At 40.4% G+C, this 18,729-nt stretch overlaps 1 protein-coding gene across 1 annotated transcript in view; it reads right to left on the bottom strand.

Moving 5' to 3' along the window:
- The window catches only part of STK32A (serine/threonine kinase 32A), a 114,956-nt gene that overhangs the window by 53,107 nt on the left and 43,120 nt on the right, over nucleotides 1-18,729 (bottom strand). Inside the window, exon 5 of the mRNA XM_004686555.2 lies at nucleotides 11,297-11,470. Coding sequence (XP_004686612.1) covers nucleotides 11,297-11,470 — 174 coding nt within the window. The remainder of the gene's footprint in view (nucleotides 1-11,296; nucleotides 11,471-18,729) is intronic.

Genomic DNA, 18,729 nt, shown 5'->3' with positions numbered 1-18,729 from the left:
TAGATAAAGAAATTGTGGCATGTATCAATGGAACACTTTAAATGATGAAATCATAATTTGGGGGGGCATTATAAATGGATCTTAAGCTAGTGGTGCTAAGAGAGTAAGTCAGAAAGTGAAAGATAGTTACCAGATGGTTTCACTCATTTGCGGAGTATAAATAACCAGAGAAAACAAACTGGCAAACAAAAAAATAATTCTTAAGCTCTGAAAATTATAGCAGTTACCGAAAGGGAGGGGCTGCAAGGGGTAAGAGAGTAAAGGCACTGAGCACTGGTGTTTAGGTGAGGCCGGGGGGTAAGTGAATCATGGGTCCATGTTGAGGTTTGCAGTCATCCTCCTGATCTTACAAATGTATGTAAACAAGTCGCAAATGAAAAAAATTCAATGAAAAGTAAATTCTGCCTTTGTTTGAAGGTAAGTTGCCCTTCCTCTCCATTATCAAATGTTTTATAGTTGTCTGGAGAAGAGTAACCCAATTGCCCTTTATTTATGTTTTTTAAAGATGTATTTGTTTATGCATACAAGAACTGGGGTGACTTATTTCACTAAGCATAATCCCCACTAGCTCCATCTATGTTATAAAAAATGATGAGAGTATCTTTTTGATCACTGTATAGTATTCCACTGTGTATAGCTTCTGATCCACTTTTCTGTTTGGGGACACTTAGGTTGTTTCCACAGCTTGACTATTGTAAACTGTATTGCAATCCACATAGGAATGCAGGTTTCACTTAGAATTTTGGTTTTGTATTCTTCACATAGAAACCTAGGAGTGGCATTTCTGTTTTTAGTCTTTTGAGAACCCTCCACACTGTTTCTCACAGGGGCTGGACAAGTCTGCATTCCCAGCAACAAAGTAGAAATCATCCTTTTTATCCAGAACTTGCTGTTTCTGGTCTTTTTGACAAAGGCCATTCCCACAGGAATGAGATAGTAACTTACAGTGGTTTTTGATTTGATTTTCCTGATAACAAGTGACATTGAACATTTTTTCTTGTGCCTGCTGGTCATCTACATATCTGTGCATTTCCTGTCCATTTTTTGATTAGGTTGTTTTCTTTTGTTGAGATGTATGAGGATTTTTTCCTCCAAAGATTTATATATTTATGCATACGAGAGCTGGGGGTAAGCATGGGCTGAGAGGATTCATCAGGGACAGAGTGGGCAGGCAGAACTGGTAGATCTACTGAAATACACTGTGGGGCAAACAGTGGGCAAGACAGGAGAAGTCTGCTGTGTTATGTGGGTCAGCTTCCTGGCTGGGGATTGAACTCATGCTGCTGTGGCTGTGGATAGCTTCACAGCGCAAAGACTTAACCCCTTATGCCACTAGGGAAGTTACTGATCTTTGATATCAGCCCCTTATCAGAGTTATGGGGTGCAAATAATTCAGTAGGGTGTCATTGTTTTGATGATGGGTTTTCTCACGATGCAGAAGCTTTTTAGTCCCAATTATTTTTTTTTTGAAAGATTTATTGATTTATTCATACAGAACTGGGGTACAGGCCAGAGATGTGGAGGGTGAGAGGATTCACCAGAGACAGAGGGGGGAGCAGAACAGGCAGATCGACGAAGTACACTGCTGAGGGGAGCAGCGGGCGGGTCAGGAGAGGTCTGCCACACAATGTGGTCACCTCCGGGGTAGGCAGGAATCGAACTCATGCGGAAGTGGCTTTAGCTTCTTAGTGCAGTGCTTTAACACGCTGCACCACCAGGGACGGCCCAGTCCCAATTATTTTATAGTCTCTTTGCTTTCCTTGTTGCTGGAGATGGATCCACTAGGAAATCTCTAAAGCTTATGCCATGGAGTGTTTTGCCTATATTTTCTTCTATGTCTTTTATGGTTTTAGGTCCTGCATACAAGCCTTTTGTCTGTTTTCAGTTCATTTGTGTGTACGTGTAAAACATGATCTAGCTTCATTCTTCTGCTCCTGGTATCCAGTTTTCCCAACACCACTTACTGAAGAGGCTTCCCTTCTTGGCTCCTCTGTCACCTACCAACTGCCTATGCAGTTATGGGCTTAGCCCTGGGCTCTCTTCCATTGGTCTGTGTGTCTGCTTTTGCTGTAGAACTATACTGTTGATTATCATAGGTTTGTGGTGTAATTTAAAGCCTGGTGGTTTTTCTATTTTTAAGTGGCTGAGAAAATGAATCAAAAGAATGCTACTTTGGGACACACAAAATTGTTGTGAAATTCTAATTTCAGTGTCCATAGAGTTTTATTGGAACACTCATCTCATTTGCTTAGATCAGCTATGGTTGTTTTCATGTCACAATGGCAGACTGGCTACTTTATCTAGAGTGAGCAAGGTGGACTAATAATCCTTACCCTAGAATCTGAAGCATCGAATGGAGCCGATTTCCTATCATTTCCACTTTCATTTTCTTAAAGTCCATTGTAAATGCTGTACCCGATTCTCCAAATTGATAGCTTTCAAAGATAGAGTCCCTGATAGGCGGTGTATTGTCTCTAAAGCACAGATAAGAAATAAGCTTGGCCTGGAGTGTTGGTTTGGACATTGTAAGCTCATCTGGCCTCAGTTTCTCTCTCTTATGGCTCCTGGAAACACTGTCTTCCTTTCTCATATGCTCCAACCACAAAGGCCACTCCAGGAATAACATTCTTGCAAACTCAGAGCTTCTCCACCTACAGGTCTTAGTGCAAATGCTACCTGTTGAGTTTGTCTTTGTGCACTGTGCTGTGACCTTCACTTCCAAACCTGTACTCTCTTCTTAGCTCCATGGTTATTTCCCAAAAGCACTAAACAGAGCCTATAGCTATGTCATTCGTGCACTTAGTTCTTTGTCCACTGCCCATCTTTTCAGCTAATCTGTAAGCTGCAAGAGGACAGAGACCATGTTTTTATTCTTCAAAGCTCTATGCAAGAGATATGCTTGCTACATCAATAAGTGATCAATTCATTGGTTAAATAACAAACCTGCATGAAACTTAAACTTGATACTAAAATATAAGACCAGGCAAAGTCAAGTTTAATTTGGAACAAGTCCCAGATTGCATAACAGTGAAACTCTTACCCTTATGGAAGTTATTAAAAGCTCAGCACAGGCTAGTTGAATGTTTACCTGTACACAGGCAGCCCTTTGCCTTTTTAAATGGGCTTTCACAAACGGGTGGCCTTGTGTGGGATGCAGTTTCAAAGCTGCTTCCAAAACTCCTGATGCATAATCCAAACAAGGCAGATTCTCCTGTTTTCAAAATGTGTAATTCATGCTCATTCATTATTTGGTAGCCTGTGAGCAGGTGCTGAATAGAACATGTCAGCCTAATAGCCTCATTACTGCACTGTCGTTTTGTTTCTGAGGTTCAAGTGACCCTCCCGCCATGGGAGTTAGAGAAAGAGAACACTTGTTAGGGTTTGTGATCTACTGAAGAGAGGATTTACCAAAACAAAAAAGGAGGAGGGAGATATGTTCATAACCATGCCAGAGAAAATGGAAGCCTGAAGCCCAAATCATTTATCTTGGTGTGATAAACAGAAACTATAATCAATACTTGGAGGGGCCAAACCAACATCAAGTAGAACACACATGATAAATATATATATATATATATATATATATATGGTTTTATACTTTCATTTCTCACACTGGATGTGCTGGTCTGATAAGCTGGAAAAAACTGAACTTCCCTTAGAAATATTTATAAGCCAAAGGGGAAAACACATGCACACACACACCTTGGACCAGAGACCCACTATACAAAAAACACCAGTGGATGAGATATCTTACCAAATCTGAAATCTAAAGGTCTCTGGCCAACATAAAGTAGGTTACCACATCCCAAAGTCAATGGACTTCCCTTACTGTGTATTCTCTTGGGTTGCTATTTTCTGGACGAGTCTAAGAAGTTTCACTATCTGCTCTTCCATCCCATGATATATTGGAAGTAGCTGACCAGGAGTGAAGACAGAAGCTGCTCTGAGTAGTACCTGCTAAATCAGTGGAGACTGAAGTCATAGTAGATAACAACACTGTGAAAGCTGCTGTGGCTTCCATAGCAAAGTACCACCAAGAAGCCCTCACAGTTCTGGAGGCTGGAATTCCAAAAGCAGGAGGCCCAGGCTAACTGTGAGAGGGGTCCATGAGGGTGCTTCTGTGCCCCGATCTGGCTTCTGCTGGCTGCTGACCTTAAGACAACCTCCCCCACCTCGCCACCTACATTTGGCTTTCTCCAGCGCCTCTTCAGGTCTTCACTTTATGTGTCTCTCTGCCCACTTTTCTGTTTTGATGAAGACATCAGCCATTCTGAAGTTGCTTCCCACCCAAGTGGCTTAGCTTTACTTGCTATCCTCTGAAGGGATCATGCTCAGTGAACTAAGCCAGAAAGAAAAAGAAAAATACTGGATGGGTTCACTTATAGGAGGAAAATAGAGGAATAAATAAGGAATCAGAAAAAAAGTAACTCCAATAAATTAAAACTCAAAATCAACAGGTAACTATAAATCAGAACTATTCTGCAGGGAAGGAGGAGGGAATGGGATCAATAAAAGACTATGGCGATGCTGCATGGGTGACTCGGTGGTGGGAATTTCACAGGGGCTACAACTGAGGGGAGAAAGCATACATTGTACAAAAAGGTAGAATGATGTAAAAAATATGTAAAATAAAAGACCCTGGTTTTTAAATAAGCTCCATTTTGAGACTAAAACAGATAGGCCTGTATGTTTGGGCCACAGCACAGGACTAAGTGACTTAGCCCTGTTGCCATGGAGTTGCTATAAGCTAGACAAGGCACATGCTATGAGTACAGCACTTGTCTCTGGAAAAGGCATGAGAAGTGGTAACTTTTTTTTTCTTTAAGATTTATTTATTTGTGCATACAGAACTGGGTACAGGCCAGAGGCTCAGGGGCGGCGAGAGGCTTCACCAGAGACAGAGTGGGGAGCAGAACAGGCAGATCTACGAAGTACACTGCTGAGGGGAGCAGCGGGCGGGTCAGGAGAGGTCTGCCACGCCATGTGGTCACCTCCAGGGCAGGCGGGAATCGAACTCATGCGGAAGTGGCTTTAGCTTCTGAGTGATGTGCTTTAACCCGCTGTGCCACCAGGGAGGGCCAGAAGTGGTAACTTTTAAATCCTTAAGAAAATGATGTATGTATGTCACACCTTAAATGAAATAGCTAAAATGTGCTGGTGAGTAGTAAGAGTAAAGACCTTCAGAAAGGAGGGAAGTAGCTCCCCAGGTCAATCACCTCAGGTGACTCACTTCCCAGGCTTCAGAAAGCTCAGCTGTGATGGTGTCAGGAAGCTCATTTACTAGGAACTCACCTGTCACTCAAGGATCATGGACTCACGGGAAAAGCTGCAGAAAGGTTCTTTTTTGCTTATGTATTATCACCTCAGGCAAATAAAACATGACTTCCAAGATCCTACTGTGTGTGTGATTCGATAAAAAGGCCAACTCATCCCTGAAGATCTCTGCCTGCGATGGCTAAACACCTTGGTTAAAACAAAAATACTTTTGCTTCACTACTGAATTATAAATAAAACTTGGTCAGTAAATATGCTGAGAGCTGTTGATCAGACTTCATTGGCATGTGCTCTTTAGACAGTGCGCTGCATCATGTAGCTTTCTTGGGCAAAGAGAAGAGAAAGAGCTAGATCAAACTTTGCAGAGTATTCCACCAAGGTAAAGGAAATCACCTTAGTCTCTTGAGTAGGCAGGAAACATTCCTGATTGTTTGTTAAAGTCACCTTCCTTCTTTCTTGATAGGGAGGGTTGGGGTTATGTTTCAAGTCATTGTGGAAACGAGTCAGATGTTACCATACTGTCATCTCTTGGAGGAAATGCAGGGGACAGACATTATGGTGAACTGGTGTCTAACCCTCAGCCCCTGAGGGTGGGCAGGGTATATGGCTCACTTCCCAAAAGCATTATATAGCAAAGTGCTGGATGTCTCTCCTGTGACTGTGTCATGTTTTACAGTGTGCTGGGTTGTTACTCAGTTTTATGCATTCTGTCTTGGGCATAGATTCACTCTAGCTGAAGTGTTGCTCTTCTTTTTTTAATTTGAAGAAAGACGCTGCATGAGCCCTATGTATTTATTGTCCTCATTCATTTGTTCTGTCATTAATTTATTCAGCAACTACCCTGGATTAGATTCATGCTCTAGGGATCAGAATGAGTGAGATGTGGTGAGATTTAATTGAGTAGGGAAAGACAGTCTTTAATAAAGAATATTGCAATCCACTCCAATGTTTGTTATAGCAATATTTATAATAGCCAATGTATGGAAACAACACAAATGCCTCAAAGTAGACAAAGAAAAGTTGTGGTGTATATATACAATGGAATATTACTCAGACATCAAAAAGACAAAATTCGTATCATTGGCAGCAACATGGTTGGAGCTAAAAGGGATTATGTTAGCTGAACTAAGTCAGAAGGAAAAAGAAATGCTGCATGGTATCATTTGTATAGGGAATCTAGAGAAACCAAACAAAAGGTCCAGATAAAGGCAAAACTAGCAAGCTGACCATAGATCTGAGGAATACAGACAGCAAGGGAGGGGAAGAACACAAGGGAATATGTGATGGTTCATGGGTGAGATGGAGTTAGGAGAACTATGGGGTCTACAACCAAGTAAGAAAATTAAAAAGAATAAAATTAAAAAGAATATTGTGATCCAATAACCACAATTAGAGATGGTGACCACTGGGAGGAAGAGCTAGGTGGACCCCTCTGAGCTATATTATCAATTCTGAGTGATAAGGACAAGGAAGTTGTTTGTCCTTTCACCACTGGATGCTGGCACTGAAAACACAGGAGTTCAAAAAATAGTTTCTGAATATTTATGATGACTGTATTGTTTTTTTTTTCTTTTTTTAAAGATTTGTTTATTTATGCATACAGAGCTGGGGTGTAAGTCAGAGGCAGAGGATTCACCAGAGACAGAGTAGGTCAGAACAGGCAGACTGATGAAGTACACTGCTGAGGGGAGCAGCAGGCAGGTCAGGAAAGGTCAACTATGCCATGAGGGTCACCTCTTGGGCAGGGGGTTGAACTCGCACTGAGGTGACTGTGGCTAGCTTGCAGTGCTGCATCCTAACCTGTTGCGCCACCAGGGAAGGCCCTGTTTTTTTTTTTTTTTTCTTAACCTTTAAGATTCTGATTTCTAGAAAAATATAGAAATTTCTTGCTTTTTCAGTATACGAGATATGAAGACTAATATGAGGGATTTAGTCATTTGTTGGCTCTAAGGTGAAGCAAAGAAAGCAAAGATGATGGATAAAAATATTCTTTCTTGGTGACCATAAATTTTCTTTTATTCCTTCAACATTTCTGTACTCAACTGGAGATGACAATTTGAAACTCTCTGTTGTACTGCAATTATTTATACTAATTACCTCATTAGATTTTTAATCTGGTTTCTATAGGGGTTTACAAAGCAATAAGCTGATTAGAGTGATAAATTCTTAGAAAGAAAGGATAGCAAACCACCACTTCAAAAGTATTTTGATCAAAGATGACTTACTATTTAACTGACCCATACAATTCACCTCATTAAATAGAGTCTTCTTAATCTGACGAGGGAGTGGATACAAATTCGCTTTCATAGTGTAATAATTACTTTCCTCACTATTCACCAGAGATTGACAATCCGTAGAAAGCATTGGCAGCCAACAAATCAAATAGCATTATTCCATAGAAAGGATTCTAACAAATTTTGTGTTCCTTGTATTTTTAATCAATGCAAAGATGTCCATATTTAAAAACAAATCTTCATCCACCGATTTAAAGTAAGTAAAACAGTCTTGATGTAGGACCTGGACATTATTTGGAAATGAAAGTAGATTTTTAAGCTGCACACACAGAACATTTGACCTCTTGACAAACAAGAAAGTGATCTAATAGTATAACAACCAAGCATTATGATGCAATTCTACATTTTCCACAACTATAGAAAAGAAAGATTCTGAAAGCAAGAAAAATAAGCAGACTAGTCTATACATTTAGAAAAACGCAAAAATAAAATTCAAGTCCATGGATAAAAAAAAAAAAATCCACAAGCAAAATAAAGCAATACCACACTTATGTCTCACTTGTAGTTCTGATGACAGTATATATATATGTGTGTGTGTGTGTATACACTTATATATATGTCTATATATACACATATATATATATATTAGATTTTTAATCTCATTTCTATAGGGGTTTACAAAGCTACAACCTGATTAGAGTGATAAATTCTTAGAAAGAAAGGATATATATAACTAGATGTCACTGACAACAAAGTCAGGGATTCTATGCATATCTGCTCACTTGGGGAGGAAGCCATCCATAGACCAGAAGTTCTTTTCTACTTTGAATATTAAAATCCTTTAAAAACTCTCTGAGCTCTCAAAACCATCTCCTGAGGTGCTCAGTCCTTAAAATTTAACCTCCAGTTTCAAGCTGTTCTTTAGTCTGTTGTTCGCACACACCCTCTCTGCCTCAGGGTGCCTGAAGGCAGATGACCCTCCCTTAAATTGGCCTTGTCCTCCCAGAGGTCAGGGCTCTGTGACCATTGGGGGATGGGGAGGAGTGGCTTAAGGTTCTGCATTTCCTCCCAGAGATACTTCACTCCTATTCACGTGACCTGGGACAACTTCATCTTTCTGAACCAGTTTCAACAATTATAAAATGGGGACAATCATGCCATCGGCCTTCGGGGTTGTGGGAAGATGGGAAGTGTTAAGACCCCCCGGAAGTACTCAGTTGAGTGCCTGGTGCCCAGAAAGCCCTCAAAATGGCGCCCAACTCTGTGCTTGCTCCATACTTTCATGCTGGCGGCTCTAAATAATTCTGAATTTTCTGTCCTGTCCACGGATGACATGTCATTTTCAAACTGAATTAGGATGTCACATGTTTTATAGCTGCAAGTTTATGTAAATGGACTTTCCTTTTCTGGGGAATCTGCTATATTTTGCTAATGCTTTTTTTTCATTCACATTTTAGTATCTTGGAGCTAGGCTGTGTCTTGATGTTTTGTTATGTTAACTTAGGCTCTATCAAATCCACATGAATTTTGCTGGTTCTTTTGAAGAAAGAGGTTTTCTAGAAAGACCGACAGTCCTCAGAAGCTGTGTACTTTTGTATCATTCTTCGCGCTTTAATTCTCCCTGTGAGCCACGCGTTTGTGTCATTCTTTCTCAAGTGTCTTACACCAAGGGACACTGCTTTTTTCTTTTTTACCACCTGCATGATTTTCAAGTCATTTGATATCATTTCAAATTGATTTTGGGGGCTCTGAAGGCACAAAGTTGTGGTGGTTAGAGGTTTCTCACAATTAAGGTACCTGCAGGTACATCTTGTTTTATTGATTTTGCAGATGTTGCATTCTTCACAAAAGCTTCTACCAGCAAGAAGAACATGACTTGCTGAAGGCTCAGATGATAGTGAGCAATTTTTCACAATGAATTATATTTAAACCAAGTTGTGGTTTATTAGCCATAATGTTATTGCACATTTAGTAGATTGCAGTATAAAATAAAAGTAGGACTTATTTATCCTGGGAAACCAAAGCATTATATGACTCACTTTATGTCAACATTAACTTTATTGTGGTAAACTGAACCTACAATATCTTTAAAGAATGTTTGCATTTGGTCATTACTTTTTCAAAACTTCAGTGATACTGATGTATGTTCTGATTTTCCTAGAACTTATAGTTTTGTTTTTTAAAGTTTTTTTTTTTTCCCACAGCATAGCTTTTAATAGTGGCTCCTTTAATGCCTAAGAGTACCCTGGTTTGGCTGGTAAATTATGTGGTTGCTCAATAAAAGACCAGGGTATTTCTGAAAGTTTTGGCTCTCAAAAGTTACAGTCTAAAAATGTAATGTTATATCTTTAGCCATTGTACTTGCAATTACCTAGATAAATTCCAGAAAAACATCAATTAGTGGTAGTCAAATATTTTATCTCTTTCTTAAAGGAGATATAATTGTTAAAATCAGAGCAAATTTCTCAAGGATTAGAGGCATGTGCTGACTTTTCATTTAATGATGTGTAATCAATGAAAGCATGTTCTTCAGGTGTGTAATTAATTCAAGTTGATATAACAGAGTTTTGATTTTGGGATCACACTGATCTAGGGTTGAATTCTGCTGATGCCATTCGTTACTGGGTTTTCCTTGACAAAACTTTGAGCCACAGTTTCCTCATCTGTGTAGTGGGAGGAAACTGGAATGAAAGCTGGAGTTTTTCTGAGGCGTGGGCTTTTAATAACACATGCGAGTGCTTGGCATTAGTGAGATATCAGCCGATTTGATTAGTGATTAGATTCAAAATTCTTATCAGTCATCTGAATGATTATTTAATGTCCCCAAGTTACAGTTTTCTGGTAGTTAATGATGGTCTAACTCTATATGCTCTGATCACTGAGCACAGATTGTTGTAAGGATAAGGTATGAGTCTACATAGGAAAACATTGTTAAAACCACCTCTTTCCTTAACAAGGTTGAGTATTGCTCTTTTGTCTCTATTGTCTGCTTTCATTTGCCACATGGGCCTCAAGTGAGGGAGCGCACTGCTTCACTGCTTTGGGTTTGCAGCGTACATGCTCGGGACTCAGGTTAGGGTAAACACAGGCAACTACTAATACTCGCATTTTCTCCCCCAAAGCATTTCTTCTTTCTCATTCTATTTCTTTCTCTCTGTGTGCTTCCTCCATTTCTGTTTCCATTAATCACTTAACATTGGCTAAGTTCCTATGTATCCTCTTTCCCCTGTTTGTCTATCTACCCTTGGTTACAAGAGCACCAATACACACTGATTCTTGTTTCACTATTTAGTAAATGTATTCTTGGATAAATTAAGCTTTTAGAGCACAGGGTTATTGTTATTGTTTTAAATCTGTAAAATAGGAATAGAAAATCTATGTTAAGGATCTGTAGCCAGATTTCAATGATGGTTAAGTGTCCTTCTCTTTTAAATATTTATGCATACAAGAACTGGGGTACAGGCCAGAGGTATGGAGGGTGGGAGGATTCACCAGAGACAGAGTGGGGAGCAGAACAGGCAGATCTACTGAAACACACTGTTGATGGGAGCAGCGGGTGAGGCAGGAGAGGTTTGTCACACCATGTGGGTCACCTCCCTGGCTGGAGATGGAACTCATGATGCAGTGGTGTAGATTGCTTCACAGTGCTGTGCTTAACCTGTTGCGCCAACAGGGGGAGCCCTAAGTATCCTTTTCAACAGAGAAACAAAGACCCCCCCCTTAAATGTAGAAGGCAGAGAATTCTCTCCTGTGTGCTCAGTCCACACAACCCTGTGGACCTGACTCACCGGTGGACAATACGCCGGCTCTGCAGGTAGTCCAGGGCCAGGGCCAGCTCGCAGATGAAGAGCTTCACCGTGTCCTCCTGGAAGCGCACATTCTGCTGCAGGTGATACCTCAGGTCCCCTCCTAGCAGGAGGTCCACCACCATGAACATGTCTTCCTCATCTTGGAAGGAGTACCTGGAACAGAATTAGGGAGAGAAATGTGTCCTGTGCATTTATACAGGAAAGAGTCCCCCAGCCAGTGAGACTCGCAGATCACAGCAGCTTCCTGAGCTGAGTTCAGGCTTCGGGAACAGAGAGATGGTCTGTCCCTAGCTCTATGACTCTGAGTCCTCACTTTTCACATGTGTAAAGTGGAAGAACTAAGGATATCTACCGTATTTGATCCTAGAAGTGAGTAAGTGAGCTAAGTATATTGGATGTCATGCCTGGCTTACAGTAAGTGCACAAGTCTGCTAGTTTCTAAGAAAAGTCCTTTCCTTTAGCCCAGGAAATCAGGAAAACATACCTGCTCGTGTGTCATTAATGATCCCTTTATAACCACACTTAGAAGTAACAGAGAAGCAAGTACCCAGTGCTAGGACATAATCCCCTCCATCCTTGGGATGGAGAGGTAAGGAAAAGCTGTCACAGAGGTGAAACCCCAGTTAAATTTAAAAGGCTGGTGCCCATGAGTAGTAATGCTCACATCTGTGCATGATTCCCTGGGCAGGCTCGGTGAGCCCACATAGCACTCACTATGCATTAGCACCCAGGATACTACTCTGATGATTCCATTTCACAAAGGAGGAGAGTGAAGCCCAGCAAAGTTTAAGTAATTGGCATAAGCTCATGTACTAAATAAATGTTAGCTCTAAAGGGTTCTTTCTCCTGGTGCAAAAGAAAGATGTCAGATAGGAAAAACAGTCTGCACTAACTCCAGTTCTGGGGAAGAACACGATGTGGGTCAGAAAGGAAATCCTTAGGGTTTGTGGTCACAACAGCATGATCAGGATGCTTGAGCTGGAGAAGACAGAGGGCAGGTCCCATGGCGGATGCTTCGTCTAAGGAAGTAGACATGGGGGGACTTCGAAGGGTTTCAAGCAGGATGTACAATCTACATGAGATTCACAGTTGAAGGAGTGCAGACAGGAAGGACCGGAAGAGGAAATGAGACAGAGTAGAATAAGAATGGCCTCTTATTTACAAAGAGCTTCCTGCAGGAAGTGTGTTTGTACAGCTAGAACTTGTTTTTGTTTCCCTCCACGCACAACTCTTCCTAGTGACACTATTTTGACATGTTTCTTTTGACTTAATGTCAGTGAGATCCCGTTTTAAGGCTTTATTTCAATCAAAGAAGTATGTGCCTGCAAGCAGTGCCCAGGAATGCAAACCAATTTCGAGTGACAAATTCTTTGCTTAGGAAATGAGTGCCGAAAATCAATGAGGGGAGAACTGTACTTAGCACAGTTGTTTTTGTCCTTCATAATAATCATTGTGCTAAAGGAGAAGGAGGGGAACTGCAAGCCAAAGAAAACAGAGAAATTCACGGAGGCATAAATCTAAGATAGCGACATTCTAATGAAGACTAACAGTCCTGATGTTGAGCTGTTCAATAAATGCAATTTTGTTTACGGCTGAAGACTGATTCGCACAGGAGGTGTCAGAAATTAAGCCCTTGGGGGTTGACTTAGACGGAAACATGGGTGTTCTCATAAAACTGAGAAAAGCATCCTTGTGGATATCTCTTGGGGACGGGCTCTCAATGCTGTTACACTACCGCTGGCTATTCTCGCTCCACAGGTTTCCTGGGCAGCAGGACAGGTGTCTGACCTGGAGCACTTGGTTTACAAATTCCCCCAGTGGCATCACTACAAATTACATTCCTTGTGTCATTTTGCATGTCTTTCAGTAAGCACTAAACTATTGTGTAATCACGCCTAGTCTGTAGCCCCTAGTCTGTGCTCAGCTACAATCACAGAAGCAGAAACAACAACAGCTTAGGTGAGCTGAGCAAGGTCCTTTTATAGGGGAACCAAGGAAGGGATCAGGAAAAAAAATAACAACAATGATAAGAACAACAACAACAACAAAATTAGCAACTATAAATCAGGGACATTTTGTGAGGGAAGAGAAGGAAAAGGAATCAAAATGGGAGAGAAGGGCAGAAAGGTTGATGGTGATGAGTGAGCTGGTGAGCATGGGTGAGCTGGTGGTGGGATGTTACAGGGAATACACAGTGATGTAAAAGATACTAAAAGAATAAATTAAAAAATAAAATCACAGAAGCAATGACAGCTCATGGGACCTGAGCAAGTTGTGTTGGGTCACTGGCAAATTGGATAGGGATGGTGAGCATGGGTATCTAAAAGGGAGGAAAGTGTTACCTATAAATATTACCCAGATACCAGTGGCAACAGCCTCACCAGACTAGTTGGTGAGAGGCGTTGGCCCAACCCAGCTCCCCTGCTGGGGGAGGGTGAGCTCAGCACTGGGGCAGCGCCCAGGACTACTCTCCTGTGACCCCATTTAACTCAAAGGTGGTGGGGGGTGTTCATAGTTTTTAAAAATTTACCTGAATGAATGAACAAAATGTTTTTGGGAACTTGGATGAAACTATTTTTACTCAAGGAACAGACAGATTAAGGCGCCAGTCACAGCAAGTTAATATCAGTGTTCCGCCACAGGGATTATTAATCAAAGGCAAGAAGCAACTTGCTTTCTTTGCCCAGTATAAATATACATCTAATCAAGGAATCAGGATTGGCTGCTAAAAATCACCTTTATGCTTTGTACACCAGATCTGATGTCCTCCTATTGCATATCCTAAACTATCAAAGCTGAGAATTTTATTTTTTTAACTAGATCCTGTATGATATAGTTTGGTGCCCAATACAGTTTGGTGATAACTGGAAGATGCAAAGTCATATCATAATATGATTTTCTTAAAAAATCAAAGAGGAAGAGCTTCCTCATATCTCACCATCTATCCTATAGATTCATGCTGCATTTCTGTAATATGCTATATCATGGCTTATTTAGTTCTTAGTTGACAGCTCCAAAATTAGTAAGTCTGATCCCACTGTATGTGAAATACATTGCAGACTGTGCTCCTTAAAAGAGAAGATAAATAACAGAGACTACAACTTGACTGTTTTATATAGACTCTCCATTATAGCAGTAGAGAGAGGGGCTATTTCCCCCAAGACTCTTGGTTTTGGGCTGGTGGAACAATCAAATTAATATCAGACAGGTTAGTAGGAAAAGAAAAAAAAATAATTACAACTGTATGGAGAATCTAGGCAGATGCAGATTATAAAGTCAATGGGCAAACTGAAGGTCTATGCCCTGAGTTAAGGAATGGACGAGGGGCCCAGGGTTTCAAGGAGAGAGGAAGAGGATGACTCATGATGAAGACCACAGCTCTGTAATTAGATGTCCACCCTACCATCTAGAAAGATTTCTTGGATAGAAATGTTATTTCTGCTAAATTCCTAATTCTGGCTAATACTCCCCATTTTCAACTTTTAAATAGTTAAAGTGGGGATTAGAGTTTCTTATGGGTCTAGAGGACTTCCTTGACCTCAGATCAAAATAATCCTCATGCCAAAGTGCCACGGCTTTGGGGAGGTCTGTTCTTTAGTTTGACTCACACCATTCGTTGAGTTTCCATAGCTTTGTCTGTAGAAGCTTGGACCTCTCCGTTGTACATACAGAAGTAGTCACTTCAAAATGTGAGTTATGCTCTAGTCCTGTAAAGCCCTTCACCTCTTCCCATGGTCTACAGGATCCTCCACATTCTGGCCCCTTACTTTTCTAGACTCATCTCGAAGATCTTCTTCCACTCGTCAACAAATAACTGTGCCTCTCCAGCCTTAGGCACCTGTGACGTGGAATCACCTGAGCCTGCACTCGCACGCTAGCCTGCCTGCTTATTTTCTATTCATCTTTCAGTCTTAGCCCAAGTGTCATCTCTCATAGAGACATTTCTAATGCACTGGATTAAATTGGGTTTCCCTGCTACCTACAAGGCCATAATCTTACTCCCAAAAATCTATCATCATTTGAAAATATCACAATTAGAATTTGAAGATATGCACCTTTGATGAACTGTTTTCATTTCTTCTGCACCATCAGGATGCAGGACTACTTTTACTCTGACTATTCAGTTTAAAAAAAAAAAAAAAAGAGCACCATTTCTACAAATAAACCACAAGTAATTATAGAAAAACGAGTAAATTAGTAAATGAGGGGCTCTCCCTGGTGGGGCAGTGGGTCAAGGCACTGCATTGTGAAGATCTAGAAGCCACCTCTGGCCTGTACTCCAGTTCTGTAAACATAAATAAATAAATCTTAAAAAAAAAAGGGGGGGGCCCTCCCTGGTGGTGCAGTGGGTTAAAGCACAGCACTAAGAAGCTAAAGCCACTTCAGCATGAGTTCCATCCCTGCCCCAGAAGTGATCCACATGGTGCAGCAGACCTCTCCTGTCTTACCCACTGTTCCCCTCAGCAGTGTACTTCATCAGTCAGCCTGTTCTGCTCCCCACTCTGCCAGGGGCCTGCACTTCTGGCCTGTACCCCAGTTCAGGGGTAAATAAATAAATCTTTAAAAAAATAGTAAATGAACAAATAAATGAAAGAAGAAAAGCAAGGCTTAAATACAAGTTTGGGGTAGGGCTAAAATAAATTCCCTACGTTCTATTTTTAGAAATTAGCATGATTACCAAGTACATGGGAAGAAGTGGCAACTGGGAGCTGTGTCATGGTGTACTCAAGGCAGACCTGAATCTGAGCATCAGAAAAGATCTAAAATACTCTTGATGCTGTGGCTTTCCAACTATGGCTCATAACAACTCGTAATGGATATTGAAATCAGCTTGGTTGGGACGAGCACTTTTTCTAAAGAAATGGATTGACCATGTAGAAAAAATGCAATGAACCCGTAAGGCTAAACGTTTTGAAACTTCTGTTTTCATGAATATAATGTGGGTCTCCAAGTGACCTACTATGTTAGGCTGAAATATGTATTTCTCCTGAGGAAGTACAACCATGACATTCGGGGTGGGCGCCTGATTGCAGAGCTGTTGCATCAAATCCTCCTTCAGACGCTTCCTGAGCATGGTCAGTTCTGACATCCCCACCGAGCAGAGCAAGGGAAATGAATGATTCAGTATGGCACCTACAGGATGTTGGGTTCAGAGAAATAAAGCATTGGTAGATGCATCAAAGATAAATACACAAAGAAAATGTAAGTGGAACAGACACAGACTTCAGAGAGGCCTAGTTTTAAGACATCTATGAATTTGAAGTAAGCCCCTCACAGGAAACAGGGACTTGGAGAGGACAGCTCTACATTGGGAATAATTTTATGCATCCTGTGGCAAAGGGTAAATCAGATATAATTTTTGTAAAGTAATTAGCACAAAGTACGACATGTAGTGTAGCAGGAAGGAAATTTGTCCTGGAGTCAGGCTACTTTTAGTCCCTGCTCTGTCTCTTACCTGCTTTGTAAGTGGAGTAAGTTCTCTAAGTTCAGCATGCCCTATGTACACACTGCATAGGGATTCTGGGGCAATTATGTGATTTTACACACAGAAGATGCTTAAAATAGTGCTGGGAAATAGTAAATAATTGACAAGTATTAACTATTATAATCCCACTCTGCTATCGGCAGAAATAGTTGTTGTATTCAGTTTTTATTTTGCATAATTCCATGAGGATATTTATTGTCATAATATAATTGACATGCTTCCCATTAATGAGCTCTTACTATGTGTCAGACACCATGCTGAGTACTTTCTAGGTATCTGTGCATTTAATGTTGCTACAAAGCTATGGGATAAATAATATCATCATTCTCATTTTTACCAATCATAAGGTATCAAGATTAATTCTCCAGAAATGGAGCAAACCAAATCCATCAGTACATTAAAAATATGTACACCATAATCATATAGAATTAATGTCAGAAAGTCTTTATTAATGGAATAAAGGGTGAAACATGATCCTCTCAGTAAATACAGCTAAACCATTTAACAAAATATAAGATATGAATGGTAAAAAATCGTTAACTTGGGATGGAAGGGAGCTTTCTCAGTCTGATAAAGGGCATCAGTGATCAATCCTAGAGCGAATATCAAACAAAGTGGGGGAAATACTGAATGAATGCTTTCCCTCTGGGATTAGAAATAAGGCAGGAACATCTGCTCTCACTTCTATTCAGTGGAATAGAAGCCAGCATAACTGGAAAAAAAAAATCACATTGGAAAGGGAAACAATCACAGTTAAAATGATTGTGCATATAGAAAGTCATAAGAGAACCACAAAAACTAACTGAACTTAAAAGAAGAGTAGATCACATGATTCAAGATCAATATATAAGAATGAATTCAAGTTTTTCTATAAATGCAATGAGCAATTTGAAAATGAAGGTAAGAACACATTTATATTCACAGAAGTATCAAAAATAATGAAATGGGGGTAAATTTAACAAAGAAGTACAAGTCGGGTACACAGAATTATAAAATTTTGCTGAGCAAAATGAAAGATCTAAATAATTGGGGGACAGTCCGCTTTTGTAGGTTGGAAGACTCAAATATTGTTAAGTTCTCAGTCCTGCCCACATTGATCAATAAATCAGTGGAATCCCTCTCAAATCCCCAACATTCTTTTTGTTTTGGCCTAACTTAACAAGTAATTCCTCTAAAGTTAAGGAAATGTAAAATACTTAGAATAATCAAAATAATTTTGAAGAAAACCCAGAGGACTTTCAGCATTCAACACTGAAATACATGCTGAAGCTATACACTTATGAACACTCTGTGGTGTGCGCAGGATAAACACAGAACCTATTTATTTAATTAATTAGGAGCCTAGAAGTACGTTTTGTAGCTAATTGATTTCAGACATGAGCCAGGAAAGGATAGCTGGTTTAATAAGTGCTGGAGCAATTAGAAATCCACCTCCAAAAAGGTGAGTTTCTACCCAATACACAACACCAGGCTCAGTGGATCATAGCCTTAAATATGAGGCCCTCACACAGAATTATGCTGATGATTATTCCACTCAGAAAGACCATTATACCATGCACTTGAAATAATTAAATTTTATGTGCAAAATAAACCACATCATAAAATCATGACAAAGAAGACATTGAAGATGATAAAAATGATTGTGGTACAATGAGGTTAGATGTTGCTCAAGAATCTCCTGTTAGGAAGTTGTGGGACCAGAACTGCACCTCAAATTACACATAACACACCATCCCTGTGGTGTAGGCAATAGGTCATTAAAGTTCACAAGACAAAAAAGCAGCTTACAATAAGTGACTGCCAAGTTGTGAGATAAATATTTAAATGCCCTTCAATTTGCTTCTCAAGCTCCTTTGCATCCCTCCTAGGGGGTCTTAGCGTGCTGGTGGGACACTTATGTTCCTGAGCCAGGGTCCCCTGAAAGAAC

This window comes from Condylura cristata, unplaced genomic scaffold (genome assembly GCF_000260355.1).
Source record: "Condylura cristata isolate star-nosed mole 26May11 unplaced genomic scaffold, ConCri1.0 scaffold00021, whole genome shotgun sequence".
Classification (NCBI taxonomy): domain Eukaryota; kingdom Metazoa; phylum Chordata; class Mammalia; order Eulipotyphla; family Talpidae; genus Condylura; species Condylura cristata.
This window is presented reverse-complemented; position numbering and strand designations above follow the sequence as displayed.